The sequence below is a fragment of the Suncus etruscus genome, chromosome X (assembly GCF_024139225.1).
Source record: "Suncus etruscus isolate mSunEtr1 chromosome X, mSunEtr1.pri.cur, whole genome shotgun sequence".
In the NCBI taxonomy this organism is placed as follows: Eukaryota; Metazoa; Chordata; class Mammalia; order Eulipotyphla; family Soricidae; genus Suncus; species Suncus etruscus.
Window position 1 is genome coordinate 117407571 of NC_064868.1, and position 27946 is coordinate 117435516.

General features: G+C 46.5%; 1 protein-coding gene across 1 annotated transcript; it reads right to left on the reverse strand.

Moving 5' to 3' along the window:
- Positions 1 to 8566: 8566 nt before the first annotated feature.
- UBE2A (ubiquitin conjugating enzyme E2 A) lies at positions 8567 to 23757 on the reverse strand. The gene is made up of 6 exons (XM_049767636.1): positions 23525 to 23757; positions 23273 to 23353; positions 22782 to 22807; positions 11122 to 11211; positions 10036 to 10124; positions 8567 to 9002 (listed from the first exon to the last, which is right to left on the reverse strand). Exons 1-6 carry the CDS (start codon positions 23566 to 23568, stop codon positions 8874 to 8876), a joined length of 459 nt encoding a protein of 152 aa, XP_049623593.1. The 5' UTR covers positions 23569 to 23757; the 3' UTR covers positions 8567 to 8873.
- Positions 23758 to 27946: the final 4189 nt, after the last annotated feature.

The following is a 27946-nucleotide window of genomic DNA, read 5'->3' on the forward strand; positions in this document are numbered from 1 at the left end:
AGGTGGTTAGTTCGAATCCCGGTGTCCCATATGGTCCCCCGTGCCTGCCAGGAGGTATTTCTGAGTAGAGAGCCAGAAGTAACCCCTGAGCACCACTGGGTGTGGCCCAAAAACAAAAAAAGAATAAGCACTTTTGGAGCCAGAGTGGTGGCGCTAGGGGTAAGGTGTCTGCCTTGCTAGTGCTAGCCTACGAAGGACAGCTATTCAATCCCCTGGCATCCCATATGGTCCCCCCAAGCCAGGAGCGATTTCTGAGCACATAGCCAGGAGTAACCCCTGAGCATCAATGGGTTTCCCCCCCCCTGGAAAAAAAAGAATCAGCACTTTTAATATATGCTGACCTGGGTTCAATCCTCAGCACCACATAAAGTCCCCCAAGAACCTGTATAAAACCCTCAGTATTGCTGGATATACACTCCTGTCCAAAAAATAGAATGGTGTCAGGGATTAAGCAGTGGGAAATTTTGTTTTTCCTTCAGAAAATGATTGTGGAAGGGGGAATAGAAATATGTAAGTCTGGTTGACAATGACAATTTGGGGGGCTCCCAAGCAGTGTTTCAGGGGCCACTCAGCGATTATTGGCCAGTTGGGTCAGCAGTTCCATGCAAGGGCTATGGGGTGCAAGGGACCACCAGCCTCCTTATTAATACGTGCCAGTGCTTGTGAGACAGTAGTGGGGGAACTGAGTCAGGATTAGCACGAAGGAGAATGCACAGGGTGGAAGAATTGCTTGCAGCCAAACCGGGTTCAATCCACAACACTGCTTGAGTCCCCTGAGTAACCCCTGAACAAGTCATGGGTAAGAAGTTAGCTCTGAGTACCCCCAAGTGTAGTCTGGCAAACAAAACAAAAACTTGTGCAGGGTATTGAGGACAAGCTGTGTAGTATTGCCCCAGCCTCTGAAAAATAGAATATTAGCATAATAACAAGAAACCCCCCCAAAGAACCAAGTATATACAAATTTAATTCCTGGGCTTGAGGGTGCATATTTTCTTTTTTTTATTTTTTATTTTTTATTTATTTTTTTTTTGGTTTTTGGGCCACACCCGGTGACACTCAGGGGTTACTCCTGGCTATGCGCTCAGAAGTCGCTCCTGGCTTGGGGGACCATATGGGACGCCGGGGGATCGAACCTCGGTCCGTCCTAGGCTAGCGCAGGTAAGGCAGGCACCTTACCTTTAGCGCCACCGCCCGGCCCCAGGGTGCATATTTTCTAACTTTCATTTTTTGGGGGGTCACACCCAGGGGCGCTCAGGTTACTCCTGGCCATGCGCTCAGAAATCACTCCTGGCAGGGTTGGGGGACCTTATAGGATGCTGGGGATCGAATCCAGCTTCATCCTGTGTTGGCCACGTGCAAGGTAAACTCCCTACCACTGTGTTATTGCCCCCCCCCCCAATTTTCTAACAATCAGCTTTGGCATTGATAATGGTATAAGTCACTTAACTGCTTGAGAAGAAAAGTTGTGAAAAGGCTATGGCAATTTGGGAAGTTGTACAGTGGTTAGGGCACATGTACACAACCCAGGTTCAATGCCAGGCACCATGTGCTCCCCCAAGCATCACCGGGGTGGACAGGATATCCCCAGCACTGAAGCATCCAAGCGGCATCACATCCTCAGGACCTTGTGCTGAACCCTGGGTTTGGTTGGCAGTGAGTCACCAGTGGGGTTATAGGGCCTCTGATCATTGCTTGGTTGCCCCCCAAAAGAAATTTGGCAAGAATGAACAACTAACCACTGTAGGGTTTTATTTTGTCATTATGGGTCCATTTCTGGATTTTCCCTCTGAAATAGTGTTGGTAGAGGCCTTTGGATTGGTTCTCACATTGCCTTCTAATTAGATGTCCCTTGATTGGTTCCTTTGGTTTAAACATTCAAAAGATGTTTCCCCATTGCCTCCTCATCTGACTTCCCCATCCCCTTGGAGGTGGGCTTTATTTTTCCCAATAAAGAATGTTTTGGGGGCCTGAGGGGAAGCTGCCATCTTGACTCATGATTCCACCTGGTGGAGCAACTGGTTTGTGGGTGAACAGCTTGCAGTGTGAGTTTCTGGCCTGCTATCCTTTCCCAACTCTGTGTGGATTATTTCCTGCGATGGAATTGCTGCTGGACCTGCGTCTCTTGTCCTACCCAGACCTACCCTCTCCCTCTCTGGGGATTGTGGAACACACAACCCACTATTTCACAAAATAGCAGTTTTTGTTTTGTCTTTCTGGGGTTTTGTACTCAGGACTTGCTCCTGCTGGCCACATTCTAGGTAAGTACCCTACCCACTGTCCTCTCTCTCTAATCCAAATACACTCATTTTGAACTCAGTCACTTTGCCATAGAAAACCTGTATAGCTACATGATCACTCATCGTTTTCCTTGGAAGACTGTGATGTTCTATGGAGGAGTTAACTCTGTTCACTTATATATAGGGTCTCCCAGCTATTTGGAGGTATTTTTCCTAGCCTTTTGATTGGAAAATTGAATGAAAATATCAAGCCTTCGTTCTCCTGGTATTTTTTAGTGGTATACAATGCCTTCATTTTGCTATGAGTAACCCTGAAGCTGGAGACAGTGCCTAAATAAAGAAATTTAATTACAACTTTCTGATGAGACTCCTCATTATTCTCCCATCCCATATCAGCCAGTGCAAAACCCCTGACAAGTTCAAACCCACCTGCCATTAGAAAGGGGGCCTTGCGTATTTATTTTAAATTAATTCAATCATCACTGCCATCATCACTCTTTATAGACAGCCTGTGACATTCTGACTACTGTAAAGAAAGAAAGGCAAAATAGACCCCCCTGAAAACCACTGGCTGTGGCCAAACAGAAAAAATATTTTCCATTTCCTGGTGCCAAAGAGACAGTACAGAGTTAAGGCAGGCACTTTCCTGGCCTCCTCAACCCATTTAGAGCCTCAGCTCCCAAAGCGCCACTGGCTGTGACCAAAGACAGTTACCAAGTTAGCCACAGTGAGTAGGAAAAGTTAAACTCATCTACCTGCAAAAGACCAATTGAGGGGCCACTAAAATAATTCAAATACAAACCTCACATACGTTACATGTTGAAGACCCAGGAACCTTGGTATCCTGTGGTTCCCAAGCCCCATCTGGAGACTTCCACCCTAGCACTACTGCCTGTGACCCCCCAAATCAAATGAATATAGACCAAGTTGAATGGGTTCACCTTTTTTTTTTTTTTTTTTGGTTTTAGGTAGGTCACACCCGGCAGCGCTCAGTAACCACTCCTGGCTCTATGTTCAAAAATCGCTTCTGGCAGGCTCTGGGGAGGGACCATATGAAACGCCAGGATTCAAACCACCATCCTTCTGCATGCAAGGCAAACACTCTACCTCCGTGCTCTCTCCGGCTCTGGTTCACTTTTTTTGGTTTGTTTTTGGGCCACACCCAGCAGGACTCGGGTTACTCCTGGTTCATTCAGGAATCACTCCTGCTGGATTTGGAAGACCATATAGAGTGCTGGGAATCAGACCTGGATCAGGCATGCAAAGCAAGTGCCCTACCTGCTGTACTATGGCTTTAACCTCTAGGGGGCTCAATTTTGATACAGAAATTAACTTAAGCACATTTTGAAATTTTGCTTCTAAGCCAATGTATGTGTGTTCAGTATAAGACATCAACCTGAGGTGACTGGAAAGTAGTAAAACACACGGTTGATCGGGGTTCAATCCTGGACATTATTTATGGTTCCTCAAGCCCCCCACAAAGCCAGGAGAAATTCCTAACAGAACTCGGTATAACCCCTCCCCAAGCCAAAACAATGTTTAATTTTATTTAATGCCCCTAAACAGGAAGTGATGATTTCCACAATCACTTATCTTTTTAAATGCAATGTGGACCTCATACCCAAAGAGATTCCTGAGCTCAGAGAGCCAGGAGTAATTCTTGAGCACCTCTGGATGTGGTCCCAAAACCAAACAAACAAAAGAGGGCCAGAGTGATAGTAAAATAAAATGAGGGGGATAGTACCGCGAATGCTCGTCTTGCACATAGCTGAACTGGGTTCAATTCCAGAATCCTATATGGTCCTCTGAGCTTAGCCAGGAACGGACTCCTAAGCACAGAACCAGGATTAAGTTCTGAGCACAGATTGAGTATGTGACCTAACCCTTCCCCCAAATAATAATGAAATGGGGGAGCACAAGAGTAAAAAATTGCCTCACAATTAATCCTAGGCACTACATATAATCCCCAGAACACTGTCTGGGATCAACTCCTAAGCACAGAGCCAGGAATAAGCCTTGAGTATCACCTCGTGTGTTCCAAGCCTCACCCCCAAAGAAAACAAAGTAAAATAAAATATATTGTTCTTCAAAAGAAAGCAGCTTAGGGGCTGGAGAGATAGCACAGTGGTAGGGCCTTGCAAGCACCAACTCTGGATGGACCCTGGTTCCATTCCCGACATATCCATATGGTCCCCAGAGCCTGCCAGGATCGATTTCTGAGCACCAAGACAGGAGTAACCCCTGAGCATCGCCAGGTGTGGTCCAAATACAAAACCAACCAAACTAAAAGAAAGTAGCTTGGTAAGGCCAAAGCTATAATATAGTGGGTAGGGGGTTGACTTTGCATGCAGCTGACCTGGGTTCATTAAGCACTTCATATGGTCTCCCAAGTCCCTGAGCACAAAGTCAGGACTAGGTATGGCTCCAAAACAAAACAGCAGTTTGGGGGCTGGGGAGAGAGAGATGGGGTTATGGCATATGCATGACATACATCATTTCAACCTAAATTTAAAACTTCAAGGCCCAAGCCCCAATATTTCCTGGCACTGCAAGGTTCAAAAACAATGCATCTTTGGACCCTGGTACTGAAAACACCACCAAGTTGGCTGAGTATCACCTGCATTGCTTGAGGCCCCTCCCTCGGAAACATCTTGTTTAAACAAGATTGAGAAAGGCTGAGGAGAAGGTTCAAAGGGCTGGAGGCAAAGTAGAAGCACCTTTCAACACCAGTTTCAGTCCCCGTACCACATGGTTCATTAAACTGCGTATGGCCTCCAAAGAAAACTGAGGATACTTGCATCTTAGTTTTTACCTGAGACTTTTTTGGGCATAGCAATATAGATCCAAAACAGAGTCAACATAGGGCTGGAGAATGGACAGCACGCATGTGGCCAACTCGAATTTAATATATGGGACCCCTTGTGGTACCCTGAGCCCCACCAGAAGAAGCATCGCTGGGTGTGGCCAACAAAACAAGAGTCAACACTGAAAACATGAAATCCAAATGACAATAGCCAAAAATGTTCCTGTCATGGTGACAGGCTGGGGTATGGTAGGTAGGGAACTTGGTAACACTGTTGAAGAGGAGTTGACACTGGTGGTGAGATTGGTGTGAGAATATTATATGTCTAAAACTCAACTATATAATTTTGTAGATCACAGTTCTTTAATAAAATTAAAAATAAAGTCTTTAGGGGCTGGAGCAATAATACAGCAGGTAGGGTGCTTTCCTTGCATGAAGCTAACTGGTGTTTTATTTCCAACCCCCCAATCTCCACATATGATGGTCCCCTGAAACTCAACATTAGTAATCAGAGTGCAGATTCAGAAGGCCTGAGTACCAACAGGTATAGTCTCCAAACAAACAAAAGAAGATAATTGGGTGGGGGGCATTAGTACAGTGAGTAGGGTATTTGTCTTGTGTCCAGTGACCTGGGTTTGATCCCCAGCAGATCATATGGCCCTCCAAGCCCTGCCAGCAGTAATTCCTGAGTGCAGAGTCAGAAGTAACCTTTGAGCACTGCTGGGTGTGGCACAAAACAAGCAAACTAAAAAGGTAATTCCCAAGGAGGTGCTGTGTTTTTTTTTTCCTGAAAGAGGGAGGTAGATTAAGTAAATTAAGCAAACTTCTGCATTAGATCTTGGCCAGAGGTTGCTAGGCAATGTCCAGGCTTATTTATTGTCCCCCTCATCTATTACATTGCTTGGATCCATACTAAAATAACCCTGTGCTCTACATTCAGAGATCACTCCTGGTGGGATTCAAGGGAACATATAAGGTGCCCAAGATCAAGCCCATGTTGGCATGTGCAAAACAGGTGTCCTACCTGCTGTACTATTGCTTCAATCCGATTTTTTTTTAGTTTTTGGGTCACACCAGGTGACACTCAGGGGTTACTCCTGGCTTGGGGGAAACATATGAAATGCTGGGGGATCAAACCATGGTCTGTCTTAGGCTAGCGCACATAAGGCAAGCGCCTTACCCCTGTGATTTTTAAACACTTTTGAAGCAAAATAAGATTTAAAACACTTTTAGACACTTTTCGAAAGCACTTGAAATACTTATGAGCCTCGAATACAGGCAGGGGAAGTCGGGAGGAGGGTGGTAGGGCATTGGTGGTATGAAGGTTGCACTGGTGAAGGGGGTATTCTTTTTTATGACTGAAACCCAACTATAAACATGTTTGTAATCATGGTACTTAAAGATATTATTACACAAAGAGGAAAAATAAACATGCAGCAAAAAAGAATATTTATGAGCCAAAGAGATGACACAGTTGTTATTGGACTTGCCTTGCATACAGCTGATCCTAGTACGATCCCTGCCATTGCATATGGCCGGCCCCCTGAGCTTCACCAGGAGTGATCCCTGAGTGCAATTTTGGCCTCCAAACTGAAATCCAAAACCAATACTAACATTCATGAATTAAGGGGCTGGAGCGATAGCACAGAGGTAGGGCATTTGTCTTGCATGTGGCAGACCCTGACGGACCCGGGTTCATTTCCCAGCATCCCATTTGATCCCCTGAGCCTTCCAGGAGTGATTTCTGAACACAGAGCCAGGAGTAACTCCCGAGTGCCGCCGCTGCCTCCGGGTGTGCCCCTCCCCCACAAATCAATGAATTGAAAGGAAAAAATACCATCTACTCTTTCCATTCTCCCAAAACTATACTTTAGCATCACAATGTTATGGGGGGGGGCTCTAGGGGAGTGAAGGTGATAAAAAGAAATTCCAGTAAGTGAACATTCCAAGGTCACATTGAAAGCTAAAATGTAATTAATTATACTGACTACAAAATTTTAAGGTAATTTTTATTTACAACTTTTGAAAAATTACATTTTTTTACATGGGCTACTTGTGCAAAGTTTGATTTAGAAGAGTAATGGATGCATAAAAGATGACAAAATAACATCAGAACATGTACAAGCCTTGTCCCACATTGCTATTTAAACACTGCTATTACTGTCTTTAGCAAAAAGGAGAAACAATTCATCAGATAGCCAAATGGTGAAGGGCCTTACCATACAAATGGGAAGAAACAGAAGCATGCAGTGTGAATTCAGGTTGTTGAGTGGGAAAAAAGTTTACCACAGAGTTTCCTTTCCTGGAATTAATTAAACGTCTAAAAAACAGGTGGGGGTTTATAAACTTGGTCTTAGGGTACACTGTTCCTTTAAAAAGTTGCAAGGATCTCCAACTTCCTCTAGCTTAAAAAGTGCCTGCTTTTTATTCCTCTGTTTCTATACCCCTTTGAAGAGGGAAAAACACAGAAAATGTCCTGTTCTGAAACTTAGAATGGATGAGTGTACATATATCCAGTAATTACCTTGGATGGACAGGATGTGTTAGTTACTACAACTGTGGTACTGTACGTGGGTTGTTCTTTAATCTTCTTCCTACCAGTGAAAAATTGCCTTGTCATTTACACTGGTCAATCTTTGGATGCCAAGATTTTGAGAGTTAATTGGCCTTTCAAAATGGCTGTTTAGCGGCGTTTGCCTTGCAAGCAGCCGATCCAGGACCAAAGGTGGTTGGTTCGAATCCCGGTGTCCCATATGGTACCCAGTGCCTGCCAGGAGCTATTTCTGAGCAGACAGCCAGGAGGAACCCCTGAGCAACGCCGGGTGTGGCCCAAAAACCAAAAACAAAACAAAACAAAAAAATGGCTGTTTATAAGGGCTTCTTTTGTGGCTTTTTTTTTTGTGTTTTTTGGGTCACACCCGGCAGTGCTCAGGGGTTATTCCTGGGCAGGCATGGGGGACCATATGGGACCAATGACCTCCTGCATGAAAGGCAAACGCCTTACCTCCATGCTATCTCTCTGGCCCCAAAATGTTTGTTTTTGGGTCACACCTGGCAGTGCTCTGGGGTTACTCCTGGCTCTATGCTCAGAAATCGCTCCTGGCAGGTACGGGGGACCTTATGGGATGCCAGGATTCGAACCACGGATCTTCTGCATGAAAGGCAAACACCCTACCTCCATAGATCTCTCCGGCCCCCTTTTGTGGCTTTCTATTGGCCATATACCAAGTAACATTCCCTTGAAGTCCAACACCAGTGAAGGACCAGACAAAACAAAACATGGCAGCCACTGCTTTGTTACAAGTAAGATCTTGGTTGTCAAGCTAGGCCTGGGCCCAGAGAGATAGCACAGCAGCGTTTGCCTTGCAAGCAGCCAATCCAGAACCAAAGGTGGTTGGTTTGAATCCTGGTGTCCCATATGGTCCCCCGTGCCTGCCAGGAGCTATTTCTGAGCAGACAGCCAGGAGTAACCCCTGAGCATGGCCGTGTGTGGCCCAAAAACCAAAAAAAAAAAAAAAAAAAGCTAGGCCTAAAGCACCTCTTGTATATGACTCATTTTGAGATACAAGAGACTCAGAAGTAAGCATTAGTCATTTTTTTTGCAAATAACCCAGGTACAGTACATTTGATTGCAGACAGTGTGTTTTCTGATGTTCAACAAGAGCATAGAGGGGTTGGAAACCCTTAGCAAGGGAATATGGAAACAGTATATTATCAGCTATGTTGCTTTTAATAAAGTAAATGTAATAACACTAAGGAACAAGAAGATAACAAACATATCAACGAGTATTTTTCTGATAACCAGCTTCTTCTTGAATGACACTTGGGTTGGGTTAACAATCACGCCAGCTCTGCTCAACTATTGCGGAGACACGCTTCTCATATTCCCGCTTGTTTTCCTGATACAGCTGGGCAGCCTGGCTGTTGGCTGGACTATTAGGATTCGGTTCATCCAAAAGAGACTAGAAAGAGACAGTATGTTAAGTCAGTTCCTCGATGCACAACACAGACACATATTAAAAAAAAACCATTTTAAACATTTTTTCATGCTTTCCTTTTTATGTTTTTTTTGCTTGTTTTTTGGGCCACACCCAGTAGTGCTAAGGGGTGACTCCTGGCTTTGCGCTCAGAAAGGGCTTCTGGCAGGCTTGGGGGACCATATAGAATGCTGGGAATCGAACCTGGGTCTGTCCCAGGCTGGCCACGTGCAAGGCAAATGCCCTGCTGCTGTGCTTTTGCTCCAACTCCCCCCTTTTTTTGTTTTTGGGTCACACCCAGCAGCGCTCAGGGGTTACTCCTGGCTCTACGCTCAGAAATCGCTCCTGGCAGGCTTGGGGGACCATATGGGATGTCAGGATTCGAACCACCGTCCTTCTGCAAGCAAGGCAAACGCCTTACCTCCATGCTATCTCTCTGTCTGGCCCCCTTTTTAATGTATTTTTGTGCTTCTCAATTATACCTTAGTAAAACTGCAAATAATACTTATTCAGTTATTAGACAGTGTTAGGATTTTCTAAAAGTCCGAACAAAAACTGAGTTTTGTTCTCTGTGTTCATCTTTTATAAAAACTATGGGGGCCAAAGTGATAGACAGTACAGCGGGTAGGGTGTTTGCCTTCCATGTGGCCAACCCAGATTCACTCCTTGGCATCCCCAGCATACATTTTTAAGGCTTTTGGTCATACCCAACTGTGCTCAGGACTTATTTCCTGGTTCTGTTTTCAGGAGATCACTCCTCAAGGTGCTCAGGGGACCATTTGGTATACCAGGATCAAACCCGATTTGGATGCATACTAGGAAAACACCTACCTACTGTAAAATCACTCTGGCTGACAGCATACTTGAAAACACAATTCTATTACAGGGGACAGAGATGGCAAATGCTTACCATGCTGACTCCCCAAGCACAAATTATGAGTGATCCCAACAACTAGCAACAAAACCATCTATTCCAGAGATAACATATCAAGAGCCCCAGTCACATTGGAAAACTCACTTGAATGGATGTTAAAATGGAAGATACATCATAAGTTGGGCTCCAACGGTTCTGCAGTATATCCAGACAAATACTGCCATCAGCATAGACTGAAAGCAAAGACAGAGGGATGTTGAACATAGCAAACACAACAGTTTTGATATTAGAGGTGAGATAAACACATGGTATTTGAGGTTTCAAATGATGTTGAGGGGTCAGAGAGATACAGGACAAGCACTTGCCTCTCACAAGGCCAACCAGAGTTCAGTTCCCTGGCACCTCACAGGAGTCCCTGAGCCCCACCAAGGACAGGTTCCTGAGCAAAGATCCAGGAGTAAACCCTGAGCACTGGATAAAATATCCCAACTGCTTCCCCAAGCCAAACCAAACCAAACTAAACAGATGCCAAAACAGTTGCTCAGTTAACTTCCTCAGCACAGGTTTTGGCGTCATGGCTAGGAACGAGCCTCAGGTCGCACAGAGAATGTCAACTGCCATTTTTAAAACTGGCAAGCACTGAGTGTGTGTGCATTCTGCTGACTCAACTGTGCTATGACCCAGGAAAGTTCATGCATTTCCTAGTGGGGTCCCGAGAGACTGGTAGGAAATGCATTCCATCGAGCTGTCAATTCTTACCTCCTATCAGAAATGAGAGCTCTTGAAGAAGCTCCTTCAGAAGGTTGCATTTTGGTATAAAGAAAAAAAAAGTCTGACACCCTGGAAAGTACAGACTCTTATTTTGGGGGTTGAGGCCCAAGTTCCCCCCAAACCCAAGTTTTGTAGTAATTCTGATATCCCAAGTTGAAAGCTCTTGCTCTGAAAAGTGAGAGAGAATAATTGAACTAGACTACCCTGATCTGACCTCATCTCGAAAGGCAACTTCAATGTGTGGCTTCTTGATGGTATTTGCTGGAGTCACTGAGGATAATCACTAAGCCTAGACAGCCTGAAGCCTCCCAAGCACAGGCAAAGTTTGTTCCTGATGGCATTTCGCCAGGAACAAGTCTGGTTTTCAACAAATAGCAAACTGCCTTAAAAGAAGAACTTACACACTACACCCGAGTAAGGAGGTGTATGGGCCCTTGGTAGCCAGCAGGTGGTACTCACCATTTGGATGGAACATCTTAGAGACAAATCTCACAGTAGGTGCTTTATTCGGATATTCTTCAGTAAACTCGATTGTGAGTTTAAATGTGCCTATGGTTAGAAAAGAAAGGTTGGGGCCGGAGAGATGGCACAGCAGAAGGGCGTTTGACTTGCATTCGGCTAACCTAGGAGGAACCGGGTTCAATTCCCAGCACTCCATCTGGTCCCCAGAGCCAGCCGGGAATGACTTCTGAGTGCAGAGCCAGGAGTGGCTCCTGAGCACTGCTGGGTGTGGCCCCAGAAACCAATCAATTAATAAATCAATAACTAAAGTTTTTTTTTAGAAAAGAAAGGTTTAGAAAACATATTTATAGGGGCCGGAGAAATAGCATGGAAGTAAGGCATTTGCCTTTCATGCAGAAGGTCAGTGGTTTGAATCCCGGCATCCTATATGGTCCTCTATGCCTGCCAGGGGCGATTTCTGAGCACAGAGCCAGGAGTAACCCCTGAGCACTGCCAGGTATGACCCAACCCCCCAAAAAAGAAAACATATTCATACTTTGTTTAGGTTTTTATGGGGCGAGGGAGAGAAGAGGAGGGAAGGCACATCCAGCAATGCTCAGGAATTACTCCAGTTGGTGCAGGAGGGACCATATGGTATGGGATGCCAGGGATTGAACCCAGGTCAGCTGCATGCAAGGCAAATATTCTACCTGCTATACCATCACTAAACACACACACACACTTTTTTTAAAAATATATTTATTTATCTATGTTTTTGTGCCACATCCAGCTGTGCTTAGGGGTTACTCCTGGTTCAGTGCTCAGAAATCACTCCTGGCAGGCTGGAGGAACCATATGGGATGTCAGGGAATGAACCCAGGTTGGCAGCTTGCAAGGCAAACCTTACCACCATGCTATCACTCCAGCTCCCCCCCAACCCCCTTTTAACCTGATGAGACCTAGTGTGACTATTCAATGAAGGATAGAGACCAGGCAAAGCTGTCTCTCCTAGAGCCTGCTCTGACTGTGGACAGATACTGTCAAAACCACCAAAGGGAAAACTGGGTTTCCTTTTTGCCATTATTCTCCCCTAAATGGAAATGAGATCATCTTAAGTGCAAATATACAACTTAAAGCAAAAGGGTAAGAAACAAAGAGGGCCTCCATGTGGCCTTTTTCCTCTTTGAAACTAAGGAGACCTTCAAAGGTTTGTTAAATGGCCACCTTAAACTGTAGTGATTTCATTTTCGGCCACTCCCTGTGGTGCTCAGGAATTACTCCCAAGTCTGTGCTCAGGAATCACTCCTGGTGGTATTCAGGGAATGCAATACAGTGCCAAGAATTCAACCCAAGTTGGCCACATGCAAAGCAAGTGCCCTTCCTGTGGTACTATCTCTCTCGAGTGTTTCCTGTGACTTTTACTGTTTTATTTTGGCCATACCTCCTGGTGCTTAGGGCTTACTACTCCTGGCTCTGTGCTCATGGATGAGTCCTCATGACACTCAGGGAGCCCAATGCAGTGCTGAGGAATGAACCCAGACTGATCACATGCAAGCCATGCTGTACTATCTCTCTGGCCTAGTAACAGTATAGCAGGTAGGTCACAAGCCTTGCAAGAGGCCAACCTAGACTTGAACTCCTGAATTCCATTTGGTCCCTGAGCACTGCCAGAAGTAATTCTTGAGCATTTCAGGGTGTGACCTCAAAACAAAACAAAACAATCTCTCTGGCCCATCTCCAGTGATTTTTTTGGGCCACACCTGGAGGCGCTCAGGGATTCCTCCTGGCTCTGTGCTCAGAAGTCACTCCTGGCAGGCTGGGGACCATATGGGATACAGGGGATTGAACCTGGGTCATCCGTGTACAAAGCAAATGCCCTACCCATTGTGCTATTACTCTGGCACTGATTTTTATGTTATTTATTTACTTATTTTTGGTTTTGGTTTTTGGGCCACACCTGGCTATGTGCTCAGAAATTGCTCCTGGAAGGCTCAGGGAACCATATGGGATGCCAGGAATCGAACCTAGGTCTGTTCTGGGTCAGCTGTGTGCCAAGTAAACACCTGACCACTGTGTTATCTCTCCAGCCCCTGGTTTTTATTTTTAGATTAATTTACTTATTGGGGGAGGGGGATATGAGAACCACATCTTGGAGTCCTGCAGGGTTAATCCCTGGCTTTGTGCTTGGGATTGTTCCACGCACTACTCAAGGGAATAATCGTGGGGAATAAACTCCAGACTTCTACATGTAAATCATGTGTTCCAGCCCTCTGAGTCATCCCCCAGGTCCCTTCAATGTTTTCTTCAAAGGGCCAGAATTATAGAGATCGCAAGGTTCAAAAATCATTACCCAGGCTGCGAAGAACATACAACAGGCTGAGCACTTGGCTTTGCATGTGGGAGGCCCTGGTTCTAGCCAGTATTCTATGCTGCCTATAAGCACTGTCAGGAGCAAATCCTGAGGACAGCTGGGTCTGCCCTGTCCCCCCAAAACACACACATACAAAAATCAACCGAACACAAGTTATCCATGTCAATAATTACATCGTTGTGAACACTGACAGGCATGAGTAAGGCAGTGTTCTTTTCTTTCTTTCTTTTTTTTCTGGTTTTTGGGTCACACCCGGCAGTGCTCAGGGGTTATTCCTGGCTCCAGGCTCAGAAATTGCTCCTGGCAGGCACGGGGGACCATATGGGACGCCGGGATTCGAACCGATGACCTTCTGCATGAAAGGCAAACGCCTTACCTCCATGCTATATCTCCGGCCCCTTTCTCTTTTTTTTTGGCAGTGTTCTTTTCATGTAAGAGTGCCCCTATCATGAAACTGTAATTGAATGCATGCCAGAAAAAAACTTCAGTCTCTCTCGAAACCCGTAAGCATGAGTCACAGGGTACTTCACTGTGAAATCAACTCAATTATTCACACTAATGGAGGGAATTTATGACAGAAAGGATTTAAAAATCACATTAGATTGCATTCACAGAGCCCGCCAATTTACCTAATGATGTTTATTTGGGCTACAATTGAAATCCATTCCTTCTTGGTGAAAGAAGGTAGCAAGGGACTCTGCAGCAAACTAAGTTGTAGATGGGTAAGGCACAGGGGTGAACAATCTCCTTCCAGGATGGTAGGATGGGGCTGGAGAGCGGAGAGCAGGCAGGATGCACGCCTTAAGGGCTTCAGATCAGGGTTTGATCCCTGGCACCCAATAAGGGTCCCCCCCAAGACCACCAGAAATGATCCCTGAGCACAGAGCCACGGATAAGCCCTGAGCACTGCCGTGTGTGGCCAAAATAAGATGTTGTGACTTGGGGAGGTTAGGCTCCCTTCAAAATTTTTAACTTGGGCCCGGAGAGATAGCACAGTGGTGTTTGCCCTGCAAGCAGCCGATCCAGGACCAAAGGTGGTTGGTTCGAATCCCAGTGTCCCATATGGTCCCCTGTGCCTGCCAGGAGCTATTTCTGAGCAGCCAGCCAGGAATAACCCCTGAGCACCACCGGGTGTGGCCCAAAAACCAAAAAAAAAAAAAGAAAAAAAAAAGAAAAAAAAATTTTAACTTAGGGAACCAGTATCAGCTGACAGAAATCTCTGCAAGTGAGGCTCGGGAAGCAATTCCTCGCAGGCATTAAGAGGCCACACATGACGGACACTGCAGCACCACGCACCACTTAATACGTTACTTATTATAAGACAAGAGACCACACTTCAGCTCAAAGATGTGTTGCTCTTCGGTTCCAAGTTAGTCATTTACTTCCTCCTGGCATCCATTAATAGGCTTCTTTCCAGATTTTTCCTTGTGGGGCCCCACCCAGTGGTGCTCAGGACTTCTTCCTAGCTCTGCACTTCGGAATTACTCTGGCAGTGCAAGGGGCACTGCATGGGATGCAGAGGATATACTGTACTATCGCTCTGATCCAGCTTCTTTTGACCTTAATTAATAAATTAATTAATCAATTTATTTTTTGGTTTTGGCGGTCGCAACCGGCAGCACTCAGGAGTTACTCCTGGCTCTGTGCTCAGAAATCACTCCTGGCAGGCTCAGAGGACCATATGGATGCTGTGAATCGAACCCAGGTCTGTCCAGGTTTGGCCACATGCAAGGCAAACGCCTTACTGCTGTGCTATCTCTCATGCCCCTTCTTTCTATTTTACGAGAAAAAAGAGAACACTAAATTTATCTTTCTTCCCTCTTAGATAATAACAAGTGTCTCCTAACAAGTCAGCTCATGATAAAGTATTATTTCGGAAGTTGTGCTTGGTATAAACCTATGGCTGCAAAGTTCTGAATACTGGGACCAGAGTGACCCAGGTTTAAGCCTCAGCATCTCATATGGTCCCCTGAGCACTGCCAGGAGTAACTCCCGAATGCAGAGCCATGAGTAATCACAGAGCATTGCCGAGTGTGGCCCCAAAACAACTACAACAATGATAACAGTTCTGAATACTAAAAGCTCAACTCAGGAGCCAGATGATAGAACAGGGTTTAGGGTACACACTAGGCACACCTCAGACCTAGGATCTCTCTCCAGCACCATGTGATATCCCAAACATTTCCAAGTGCAGTACTGCAAGGCCCCTAACCATGTCTGTAGCCTGAGCATGCACGGGAAACACCCTCCATACAACACTGAAACATAATCCTTAAATTGTTTGAAAGTTAGACTTGGGGGCCGGAGAGATAGCATGGAGGTAAGGCATTTGCCTTTCATGCAGGAGGTCATCGGTTCAGATTCTGGCGTCCCATATGGTCCCCCGTGCCTGCCAGGAGCAATTTCTGAGCATGGAGCCAGGAATAACCCCTGAGCTCTGCCGGGTGTGACCCAAAAACCACACACACACAAAAAAAGAAAGTTAGACTTGAAGATCCTATGCAGCATAACTTAAGTCTTAAGGCCTAAAGGAAAACTACTTTGGAAAGGATGGGAATGCCAAGGTTTATCCAAAGAAGCTTCTTTTCAGCACCTGGTCATAACCTTCCCTTCTTGTAGGGGGGAAAAGCATATTTTTTCTTTTCAGTACTACTTGGAATATACTACACAAGAAAAAGTGAGAATTTGGAACATTTTTTTAAAAAAAGTGGGAACAAGTGATAGTTTAAAACTGTAAACTTCTGGTTCCAGGGAGAGAGGACAATGGGGAAGGAACTTGCCTCGAATGCAGCTGACCCAAGTTTGATCCCCAACACCACACTGGGTTCCCTGAACCCTGCTAGAAGTGACCCCTGAATATTAAACCAGGAGAACACCGAGAACAATTAGGTAGAGAGCAAAAACAAAAATAGGAAAATAAAACTTAGAACTTCCTGGGATGGGGAGATGGCTCACAGGGCTGAATGGAGGGCATGGTTTGTCCCGTGCCAGCACTGCCAAATTCCCTGAGTACTAGCAGATTTGGCCCCCAAACAACAAACAAACAAACCTCTGAACTTATGTACCTCAAGTATACATTAGGGGCTAGGCTGATATCTGACTAAATCCCAGGCAAGGGATTTATCATCAAAGAATTGCTCTAGGGCAGGGGTCTCAAACTCGCGGCCTGCAGGCCACAAACGGTCTTCCATACAACATTTTGTGGCCCTGCCCTAGAGGAATCTTTTTTTGTTTTGTTTCATTTTAGTTGTTTGGGTCATATCCCCGAATGTTCAAGGCTTCCTACTGACTTTGCACTCAAGGATCACCCCGACTTTGCCTCCTGCAGCCCCCAGGTAAACTGAGTTTGAGACCCTTGCTCTAGGGGCTGGCAAAATCAAACAGTGGGTAAGGAGATTCCTGGCAGAGATTGAATGGTGCTGAGATCCCATGCACTTTATATTATTTTTTTCTGGGGGGTGTTTAGGGCTACAGGCAGCAGTGCTCAGGAGTTATTCCTGGCTTTATGTTCAGCAATCACTCCTGCTGGTGTTTGAGGGACCATATGGGATGCCAGAGATTGTACCCGGTTGGCCTCATGCCAGCCCTGATCCATGCAGTTGAAGTGAAAATCATCACTAAGCAGGCTACCTGAACATGCTGAAGACATACAAAATGCAGGCCCAAGTAAGAGGGAACCACAAAGCATGATGCTTCCTAGCATAACTCTGAGGGCAGAATTGGATTCAAATACTTGCTTTACCATTGCTGTTTAAAACTAAGATGTAAAATCCTGAGGAAGTCACACAGTGGACTCAACCTTACAGTTCAGCATCAGTAAAATGGGGTACCTGTCATGAATCCCTGAAGTTTAAGTGAGGACATACACCCACTACCACAAAAGAACTGCTCTATAAAACAGAACCATGTTTTAGCTCTAATAACTAAAGCATATTTTTTGTCCAGGCCAGGTTGAAGAAACCAGTCACGGCCCCTTCCTGCCCACAATCCAACTTTCATTTTTACTAAGAAATAGACAGGGCCAGAGAGATAAAACAGGGGCTAATGTGCTTGCTTTGCATATAACCAATCCTAATTCAAATCCCTACTACTGCATAGGGTTCCCCAAGCATGATCAGGGATCACTTCTAAGCACAGAGTGAGCCCTAAACATCACTGGGTGTAGCAAAAAAAAAAAAACATAAACAAAAAACAAAATCAAAGGGAAAAAAGTCAGTTACTGATCACCTATAAAATATTAAATGGGGACTAGAGATAAGACCTTTGCCTTGCATATGGCTGACTCTGGTTAATCCCTGGTACTAAATACGGGGGCCGTAGAGATAGCATGGAGGTAGGGTGTTTGCCTTTCATGCAGAAGGTCGGTGGTTTGAATTCCAGCATCCCATATGGTCCCCTGAGCCTGCCAGGAACGATTTCTGAGCGCAGAGCCAGGAGTAAACCCTGAGCGCTGCCGGGTATGACCAAAAAAAAAATAGGGTCCTCTGAGCATTGCCAGGAGTGATCCCTGGGCACAGACTCAGGAATAGCCCCTTAGTAATACTGGTGTGTCCCCAAATGCACACAAACCAACCAAAAAATATTAACTGGGACTTTCTGCCTGCTGCAATATTCAGGTACAATGTAGGTTGGGGACATATGGTGGTGGCCCTCCAAACCCACAAAGTAATTGCCCCAGAATATCAACAGGTGGTGACTGAGTTGCCAAAAGAAGTTATTCAAATCTCCTGAAACAGCATTAATCTTACCCAAGGAAGTAAAACCATCTGCTTCTGGGTGTCTGCTGAGAGACTAGGGCCCAAATCTTCCTTCAAATACACATTCAAAAGGGGGCAATCACATACATTGAGAGTGGGATCCCATACATTCAACAGTGACCACAATAGCCAACAATAGTGACCAACAATAGTCAACCCTTGATGAGATTCCTGAGATCCAAAACAAATGTTAAGGAAACTGAAGAGCCTAGTGTTAATATTACACCACGGAGACTACTGTTTCTCCTAACTAACCGGAGAAGGCCTCTGGATCTTGATCAGATCATTTGGAACCTGGTGGGCCTTAGGCCCACCAGAGGGACTGGTTTCTGTCCCTGTCCTAGCAGGTACTAGGTCAGACCACAGGATTTCTCAGGCTGTATATGGCTTGAAGGCTGAGCATTCCTCTAGTCCTGCTTTTGAATCACTGAACTCCGAAGCTTCATTATTGTGTGCTGATTTTCTCCATCTTTTGGAGACAGCCAAAGAAATGTAAGGAACAGGTCAGTGTTATAATAAATAAATACAGGGGAGAAAAGCACAAGACAACTATGTACATGCACCAAGTGGCCAAGAGGTGGCGATAAGGAGAGGTTAAATATAAGCCCTGCTGATTCAAGCCCCAAATCCAAGCCTCTGAAAACATGCTGGGAAAATACCACCATCCACCTCTGCCAGCATTGACTGTATTAGACCACCACTTTGTGGTCTCCAAAGGAAAAAATATAAGCAAAAGCCCTTACAAATTTTGGGTTTGTGGCCACACCCAGCGAGGCTCAAGTCTCTTTCTTACTCTGTGCTCAGGGATCACTCCAGGCAGGGCTTGTGGGATGCTTTGCAGAGCCAGGGCTCAAACCTGTGTCCTAAATTTCTGGCCCCAAGCCCTTACAATTTTGTCTTTTGACTAGGAAATTCTTCTCTTTGAGATAATGTCTGCCAGACTCTGTATCTGAGTACTGACCTTAATAACAGCCTTTATTAAATTCAAATCATTTGTAATTGCAACCCAAATTCTTAAGAGCACATTGATTATGGAAAACAAATACTAGCCTCTTACAGGGTCTAGTAACAATCTTGATTTTTTTAGCTTCTAGGCCGCACCTGGCAGTGCTTGGGGGCCTACTCCTCCCTCTGCACTCTGGGTTCTCCATTGGAGAGGCTTAGGGGGACCAGATAGAATACCATGGATCAAACTCAGGTCTGCCACATGCAAGGCAAATGCCCTACCTGATGTACTATCACTTGGGCCTTTGTTCACAACAATAATCAAGCTAATGTCACGGAGAATCCTTTCTCCACAGCCCCTCAAGTCAGCACACACACACCCAGATCTTGGGCCTCCCCAGTGACTATTTTGAGAGTGTAAGCCCTTAGCAACATAGTCCTCTTCAAATAAATCACATAGAGTCAAAAGACCTTGAAGGGTTTTGTTTCTTAAGCTTTTCCTCTTTTTCATAAGCTAGAGAGCTAGCAGTTCTAGCCACTTCCACTAACCATGGTTTACAAGTAGTTTGGAGCTGTTGCATTTATAATGCACCATAGGAAGGCCCCTTGTCCCTAATCATCTGGCCCTGAGCATAACTCCTAGACCGTACAAAGAAGTGTTTTCCCAACGACCCCAGAAAATATTTTCTTTAAAAAGCCCAGAAAGCCATCCATGGAGAGTGGACTGTCCGGTAGAATACATCAAAGTGTCCTGTCATTTAGCCTGAGTAATTCTTTTTAGTAATGCCAGGACGGTGAGCCCCAGCGTCCAAAATAGAGCCAATAATGTCCAGCTGGAAGGCCCAGGTAGATAATGGATTCCATAAGTACCTTCTCAACTCATCTCACTTCAAACAAGAACCGCACCCTTGAAATACCGAAGTAGCCAGCCCCCAAGCAAGCGGCGTACTATTAATAAAGTTATGCACAGCATACAGCAGTCAGCGTAAATCAGGAGAGAGTTGCAAAAGGCCAATGAACACAAAGCTTGCTAGAGCCAATGCAAATGCATAGCCTCACTCTGCCCATCCAGCTGAGAATGGGAGAACTGCCCCCTTCTAGTAAAGAAAAGGAAGACTCGCTAGCTCTTGCAATAATCAGTTCAAATGACTGACTGCACCAAAACTGTGCCTTTAGAATCTTTGTCTCCCGCTGTGACAGCACTTAAGAGATGTGATATTTACCCAGGGGTGAAAGCAGAATGCATAGCTGTCGACAGTCTCCCAGGGAAGTCTGCGTATTTGAGACAAATGATAGAATTGGTTGATACTGACCTATTCCATGCCTTGGAAACATCAAAAGCAATCTGATGGTCCAAAGAGATAGTACAGCAGGCGGGTAAGGCATTTATTTGCCTTGCAGGTGGCCCACCAGGGTTTGATCCCTGAGCACTGAGTCAGGAGTAAGCCCGAAACACACCAAACCAAAACAAACCAAACAAAAATAATCTGACGTGGCAAATCAAGTATGTTCACAAATGTTTCTGTTCCATCTTTTAGGCAGTTGTGTGTAATCATCAAATAAATACTACATATGCAAAGGAAGACAAGCTACCAAGACATTGTTTTAAATACCTCAAACATTAAAGATGCCAGGGAGTAGCTCAGAGACTTTCAATCACATTTTAAATGTTCTAACTAACTTCCAGAAAAACACAACTGCACATTCACAATTGAGTGTACATAAAACTCTAGTAAATGTCAATTTCCTAGTGTCATACCGTAACATGAGCATGTTATCCAAGAGGGGAGGGAAAGTGAGGTTAAGGGCAGACAAGTTTTCTCTGTGTTGCTATAATCATTGTTTTTATTTGTGGTTTAGGGCCACACCCAGCTGTTTTCAGCAAACATACTGGTACACAGGACTGAAGGTTGAATGCATATATGGCAAACGCCTTAATCCCTATATTACCTCTGACGCTGTATTATTACTACAACTGCAATTGCACATGAATTAAAAATCTCAAAATAGAAATTAATAACGGGGTCTGGCAGAGATAGATAGTACAGTGGGTAAGGTGCTTGACTTGCATGCAGCCAACTGGGTTTGATTCCCGGTATTATCTGTGAACAGAACCAAGAGTGGGCCCTGACCACTGCCAGGTGTGGCCCCCAAACAAAAAAATCAAAAGCGGTGCAGGAGAGACATCTATACCAACTGAGTACATTCTCTGTATGAGTGAGACCAAGGCATAGATCCCCAGCAAGGCATGGTCCCCTAAATACCAACAGAAGTGATCTCTGAGCACTGTTAGAGGTGTCCCCACACCATAAACAAAAGTTAATTATATATATTGGAGGAAAGGGTACGGCCCTACACAGTAGTCTTAGGGGCTACTCTCAGTTCATAGCAGATCACAGAGTGCCAAGAATTGAAGAGAAACTTCCCACCCTTTGGACCATCCCTGTTTGTCCTATGTTGGGTTTTCAACCAATGTTTTGGGGACAGAGTGTCTCCCAAGCAGGACTGAGAACTAGGGGCCCTCATCCAGTGATTCTCAGTCCAGTCCCTCAAAATATGTTTTTAAAAGTCAAACACAGGGGCTGGAGAGATTACACAGAGGTAGGGCATTTGCCTTGCATGCAGCCGATAGGGAGGGATCCGGTTCGATTCCCGGCATTCCATATGGTACCCCGCCTACCAGGGTCAATTTCTGAGTACAGAGCCAGAAGTAACCCCTAGCACCACTGGGTGTGGCCCCCAAACCAATGAATCAATAAATAAAGTTAAAAAATAAAAGTCAAACACAGAACACTAGAAAGATAGCACAAGGTTTAGGGTGTTTGCCTTGCTTTCAACCCTCAATACTTCTGCCTGCTCCCTGAGTGCTGCTGGGAACAGCCTCCAAGCACAGAGCTGGGAATACGAACTGCCAGCACTTGTGGGTGTGGCACCATAAGCCCCCCCCCCCCCAAGAAACCAAACTTAGGGGCATCAGTGATACTTCGACAGGCTTGAGTGCGTGCAAGAGGTTCAGGTTCACACCTGGCATCACACATTCTCCGCATGGAGTGATTCTCTCCCAAAGAACGCACAAACCGTCAAACTGAAATCCAGCTAAAGCCACACACCTCCAGATACACGTATTGCCGACAAGTTTGGATACTTGTCGAGAGGACATTAAGGCTAATGTCAACGCTGCAGCTGCTTTGAGATCATTTGCCACACATTCTAGATGGAAGCACATACTGAGAAGCCACTTATGCTTAAGAAACAAAAATAGTCAGATTCCAATGGACATGGAAGGGATCACAAAGAACTAACCGAGTTAGAGCAGCAAGACAACCGACCATTCCAGGCCAAAGGCAAGAACCTGAATTTCCCAGATCATTAGCGCTAATGTCACTTTCTCTTGAGAAGACTTAGGGGACTATTGAAGTATTAGTGTTGCCCCCTAAGGCTACAGGGACTTCTCCTCCAGAGACACACAATAGTACCTGCCACAGATTGGGTCCAAGCACCCCTCTAGCAGTTTTTGACGCCAAGCCGGTTCATTTCCAGGGTGACTGGGAATGAACTTCCCTTACCTGACGTCCCCCAAAAGGCATGTAAGGAAACTCTCTTACCATCCTCAAATGGGGTTCCCTCCGGGCTGGACCACCGCGGGAAGGGTTACAGGAAAAAGAAAGCAAACAAAAACAGTACAGTCAATTCTCCGAAGAGGGGCTACCAGCCAGCCCCTTGCACCCCGCAAGTAGACTCCCAGGTTGACTTTTACTCCCTCCCGATCTGGGGTCCGGTTAGAGTCAGAGTTTCCCCCAGGCAGCACTGGCCTGCCGGGCTGGGAGGTCCAGAAAGAGTTCGGGGGGCGCCACCGTCCCTAAACCACGACCACTCCCCGCCCCGCCCCCCTAGCGCCCCAAATGGTTCCCCTGGCAGCGGGAACCACACTAATCGAGGCACAGGCTCCGGCAGGCACCTAGGCCCGAGTCAACCCCAAATATTTCCCTCAGTCACCCTCCGCCTGCACTGGGAGCCCGGCCCGGAGCAGCCGGGGGGTGTCGGGGCGCCCCTTCACCCCCCGACACCCCAGACGCCGGGAAGAAAGCGGACTCACCCGAAGATGACCGCGTTCCAGACCAGGATGTTATTCTCCGAGGGGGCCCCGCTGACTCCAGCCGGAGGATCTTCTTGCAACCTTTGCAGAAACACACCGGGGTCCCCTCAATCCCCGAACCGCGGGCGCTCGGGCCGGGGTGGCGCCCCCTCCCACCGCCCGGACTCCACCGGGAGCGCCTCCGGAGCCGCCCAGTGGGCCCCGAGACCCCCCACAGACACACGCCCTGACCCCCCGAAACGGCCGCCTCACCTCTTGAAGTCTCGCATGAGACGCCGCCGAGCCGGGGTGGACATCTCTGGAGTCGGATCGGGGGGCGCGCATGCACCGAGAGTGCGGGTCCCCGGGGACGGGAGCGGCGCCGCGGCGGCACCCGGCGAAGCGGACGGGGCGGAGCGGGAAGAGCCCAAAGGCACCGCACTGCCCCAGCGGAGCCGAGGGTCGATCTGGCGCCGGCTAAGCACCACCCCGGAGTAGACGGGGGCCGAACCAACCTGCGAGCCCAAGGGGGGGACGTCGGACGCCGGACAGGCCGTACCAAGTCGGGGCGCGCGGGGGAGGCGCGCGCCAAGTTGCTCAGGTCCTTCGTGCCCCCCCCCCCCGCCCGGGCCCGGGCGTTCGCAGGGAACGGGGAGCGTGTGTGCGTGCCCGGGGAGGCACCTGACACGGTGGGGTCCTCCTTCGCCCCCCGCCTGATTGTACCCCCACCCTGGGAAGGGTTTATTTATGTATTTATTTTTATTTCTTTATTTCTTTATTGAGACTCCTAGATCCCCTTATAAAGTATTTCCCCGAGAGCCGGCCGCGAAGGCTCGGAAGTGCCGGCGGAGCGGAGGAGGCAGTGGGCAGCCCTCCCACCCCAGTGCGTTTCCTAAAAGCGGGAACTTGAGGCTACCTAGTCCCCGCGGACTCTAGGGACCGGAGCTGCCGTGCTTTTGGAGTGGCTGCTTGCAACGATCGCTGGCAATGCCAAGAATCGGCCTCGGTAAGAAAAGGGGGTGCTAAACGGGCTGGAGCATGTGCTCTGCATGTTAACGTGCCCGCTTCTAGCTCTCCAGCACCGCCTGCTTCTGCAAATCCTCCCCCCCCTCCCCCAGGATGCCCAGCACAGCCCCGCGAGGAGCCCCTGAGAAACCTTGGGTGTGGCCGAAAAAGGAAAACAGGATGAAAGGGCTCGAGGTCCCTTTCCATTATGGTGAACGTGGGGACCGGAGAGGGAGCTGGGGGCTTGCACTAAGGTCACTGACAACCCTCAGAGCGGAATCCAATGGGTCCCGAAGGAGGGAATGAGAGCTTCAAGCCAGCAGGTTTTGAGCTCTGACCACTCACAATTTGGCTTTCGAACCACATTTTCTCCTTAGCAGTTTAACAAGCCCAGGAACGAAGCAGCAGCTGCTGTAGGTTCAGGACAGCCCAAGGTAGCAGAAAAATCAGCGCAGAGAATTGCAAGGCAGGGAGTCTGGAGTGAAAGGACAGTCAGATGGACCGAAAAAGCTGCAGGGACAAGAGTCCTGTTTAACAGGAGGACCTGCAAAAGCAAGAACAGTTTTCAGCAAGGTTTTAAAGGCCACCCTTAGAAGATCAGCACAGCACATGGTTATGAATCGAGGGAAATAGGGAGGAAGGTGAATTGGGGTTAAGTCTTGGAGATCTTTGAATGCAAGCGGATGAATTCTTTAGGAGGTGTTTAAGCAGAGAAATGACATGATTACGGCTGACCTCATCAGAGATCCATCCCAGGAGAGCCACTAGGAAACTCTTATGTATCCTAGGCGACAGATAACTGAGCCAGGCAGTGACAGTACAATGGAGTGACAACATGACAGATATGTCTGGCATGTGTGAAGCTCTGGGCTCCATCGCGTGCACCCTATATACACACATACATGGAAAGGGTGCAGATGGGAGACAGTTCGAAATGCCACTGCAAGACCTCTGGATTCAATCTCCAGCACCTCATAATCCTCTGTTATGTTAGGAACTATCCCCAATCCCTGAAAAACCCCTGACCAATGCAGGCTGCAGTCTGAACACAGTAAGAAATGGAGACTTAGGGACTAGAGAGATAGATAGGACATCTGGTAGGATGCTTGATTGCCTCCCAAGCATCCTGCCCAGGTTTGATCCCCAAAACTCCTTAGGGTCCCCTGAGCCTCGAATGATCCCTGAGGGCAGAGGCAGGAATAAGCCCTGGACACTGCCAAGTGTGGCCCTTAAGTCACAGAAAAGAATGGAGATTTGGTAACAAATTACAGGCTAAACGGAGAGAGAGTCAACAAAGATTAGAGTTCTAGAAGGCGGGAATACATTGTATAGGAGGTAAAGTGCTTGCTTTAAACACACTCCTTGATTTGGGGGGGGGGTCACACCCAGCTGCACTCAGGGGTTACTCCTGGCTCTGCGCTCAGAAATCACCGCTGGTAGGCACAGGGGACCATATGAGATGCAGGGATTTGAACCACTGTCCTTCTGCATGTAAGGCAAACACCCTACCTCCATGCTATCTCTCCAGCCCCCCACCCCGTGATTTTAAGAGATAAATTTACAGAATTTATTGCATTGGTAAAATTTCAAAGACATCTCTGTGGTATTCGGAAGCTATCAAAGCTTCCATCATTTATTTCTATATCAAATTCATGTTTTAGTATCTACACTTAATATAATAGCCAAGATATGGAAGCAACCCAAAATACCACTATGAAGCTCTAAGAACAAAACCATGTGATTTGTAGCAACATGCATGGAACTACAGGATACCATGCTGAATGAAGTCAGTCAGAAGGAAAGGGATAGATACTAAGTGATCTCTCTCATATGTGGAACTTAAAGCTATACAGCAAGGGAGCATTAAAGGTCAATGTAATGGAGAACTAATCCACACAACTGAATTGGATAGCTTGAGAGAAAAAGGTACTTGGAGTCCTTAGGAGAAGAGAATGGTACACTGGTGATGGGTATGGTATTGGAATGATGTGTATGAGAAACCATTATTAATAGTCTTGTAAACCACAGAATCTCAATCACAAATTACAATTATTTTCTAACATATGAAACTTAGCACTGCTATGATGTTAGCTGCAGTTCAATACCCTAGCTCACCCCTCCATAGTCAAACTTTAAGTCCACAAGACCAGTTCAGGCAACTCTCCCTCATCAAATATGATTGTGGCCATACTGGAACTGATGTACTAAAAATGGGAAAACCTCCTTTACCTCTCAGCTAGGAAGTTACAATCGGAAGTTGGGTTACAACAAAAGAAAGACATACAAGAGTCAGTGCAATGATTTTCTATTGCTTATGAACAAATGATGACCAGTTTTGTTGGCCAAAGTCAGTTTCTTATAGTGACAGAACTGGGGCCCCCATTCCCTTACTGGCTACCAAGGACCATTCTCAACTTCTTGAGGCCATGCATACTCCTTGCCACCTAGCTTGTTCTTCACATAAATAAATGACAGCAAAAAATAATGATTTCTTTTAAAAATTTTTTATTGAAACAAATGTGAATTACAAGTCTTTCACAGTTGTATTTCAGGCGCAGTTGTATTTCAGTTTATTTGGGCCTTTCCCACCAACAGTGTTGACTTCCCTCTGCCACTGTTCCCAGATGCCTCCCATACCTTCACCCTTTGCCCCCTGGAATGCTAGTGTGACAGGTCCTTTTTGTGTACAGCTTGTTAGTTTGGGTCTCTTGATTCTACTGTTGTTGATTGGTTTGGCTATTTAGGGCTGAGCATTGAAAACATCATAATTTCTTTTCCATGAAATCCTTCCCATGCTTGCTTCTCTTCAGAAGCAGCTCAGAAGCTCAGGGACTACTCCCAGTTCAGTGCTCCAGAATTGCTCCCAGCAGTAGTTGAAGGATCACATGGTATGAGAGATGGAACTGGGTCTCCTGTATGCAAATTCTGTGTTATCTGGCCTCACAGTAGAGGCCATGTTTCTTTTTTGTTTTTGTTTCTGTTTGTGAGCCACACCCGGCAATGCTCAGGGGTTACTCCTGGCTGTGCACTCAAAAATCACTCTGGGAAGGCTCCCATCCCCTACGAATAAGATGCTGGGGAATGAACCCAGGTCAGCCACTTGCAAGGCAAGTGCCCTACCTGCTTTGCTATCACTCTGGCCCTGAGAAGCCTTGCTTCATTAGGCCTGGTCCACCCTGGTTTATCTCCTGACCATCCACCTTGTTTATTTATCTCCTGACCTGTCACCTGGTTTATCTCTCAGTGTCAATCTGAGAAGGGCCAGATATATAGTACAATGGTTAAAGTAGTTGTTATCTAGAATGCTGTGCTGACTGCAGCCCTGGTTAGAATCCCCACACCTTATATGGTCCTTTGCCTGAGCATCACCATGAGTGATCTGTAAGCACAGAGCCAGGAGTGAGCACTGCTAAGAGTGTCCCCAAAACAACCAGAAAGGGGCAGGATAGGTAGTAAGTGCATATAGTACTTTTCCTGCACACAGATTACCTAGGTTCAATCCCTGGCAACACATATGGTCCCCTGAACCCACTTAGGAGTGATTCCTGAGGCCACAGGTGTGATCTCTGAGTACAGAGTTAGTAAGCCATGAGAACTACCTGATGAGGACACCCCAAAAATCAATCTTCTTTAGAATCTTAATTATGTCTGTAAAACTTCTTCCCAGGGGAGCCTGGGTAAGCATTTGAT

Coding starts and splice junctions, on each gene's coding strand:
- UBE2A (XM_049767636.1), bottom strand. CDS start 23,568: ATGTCCACCCCGGCTCGGCGGCGTCTCATGCGAGACTTCAAGAG. Junction 22,808..23,272: donor TGGAACGCGGTCATCTTCGG/GTGAGTCCGCTT, acceptor GCGGTGGTCCAG/CCCGGAGGGAACCCCATTTG. Junction 11,212..22,781: donor GGGAACCCCATTTGAGGATG/GTAAGAGAGTTT, acceptor TTCTAACCATAG/GCACATTTAAACTCACAATC.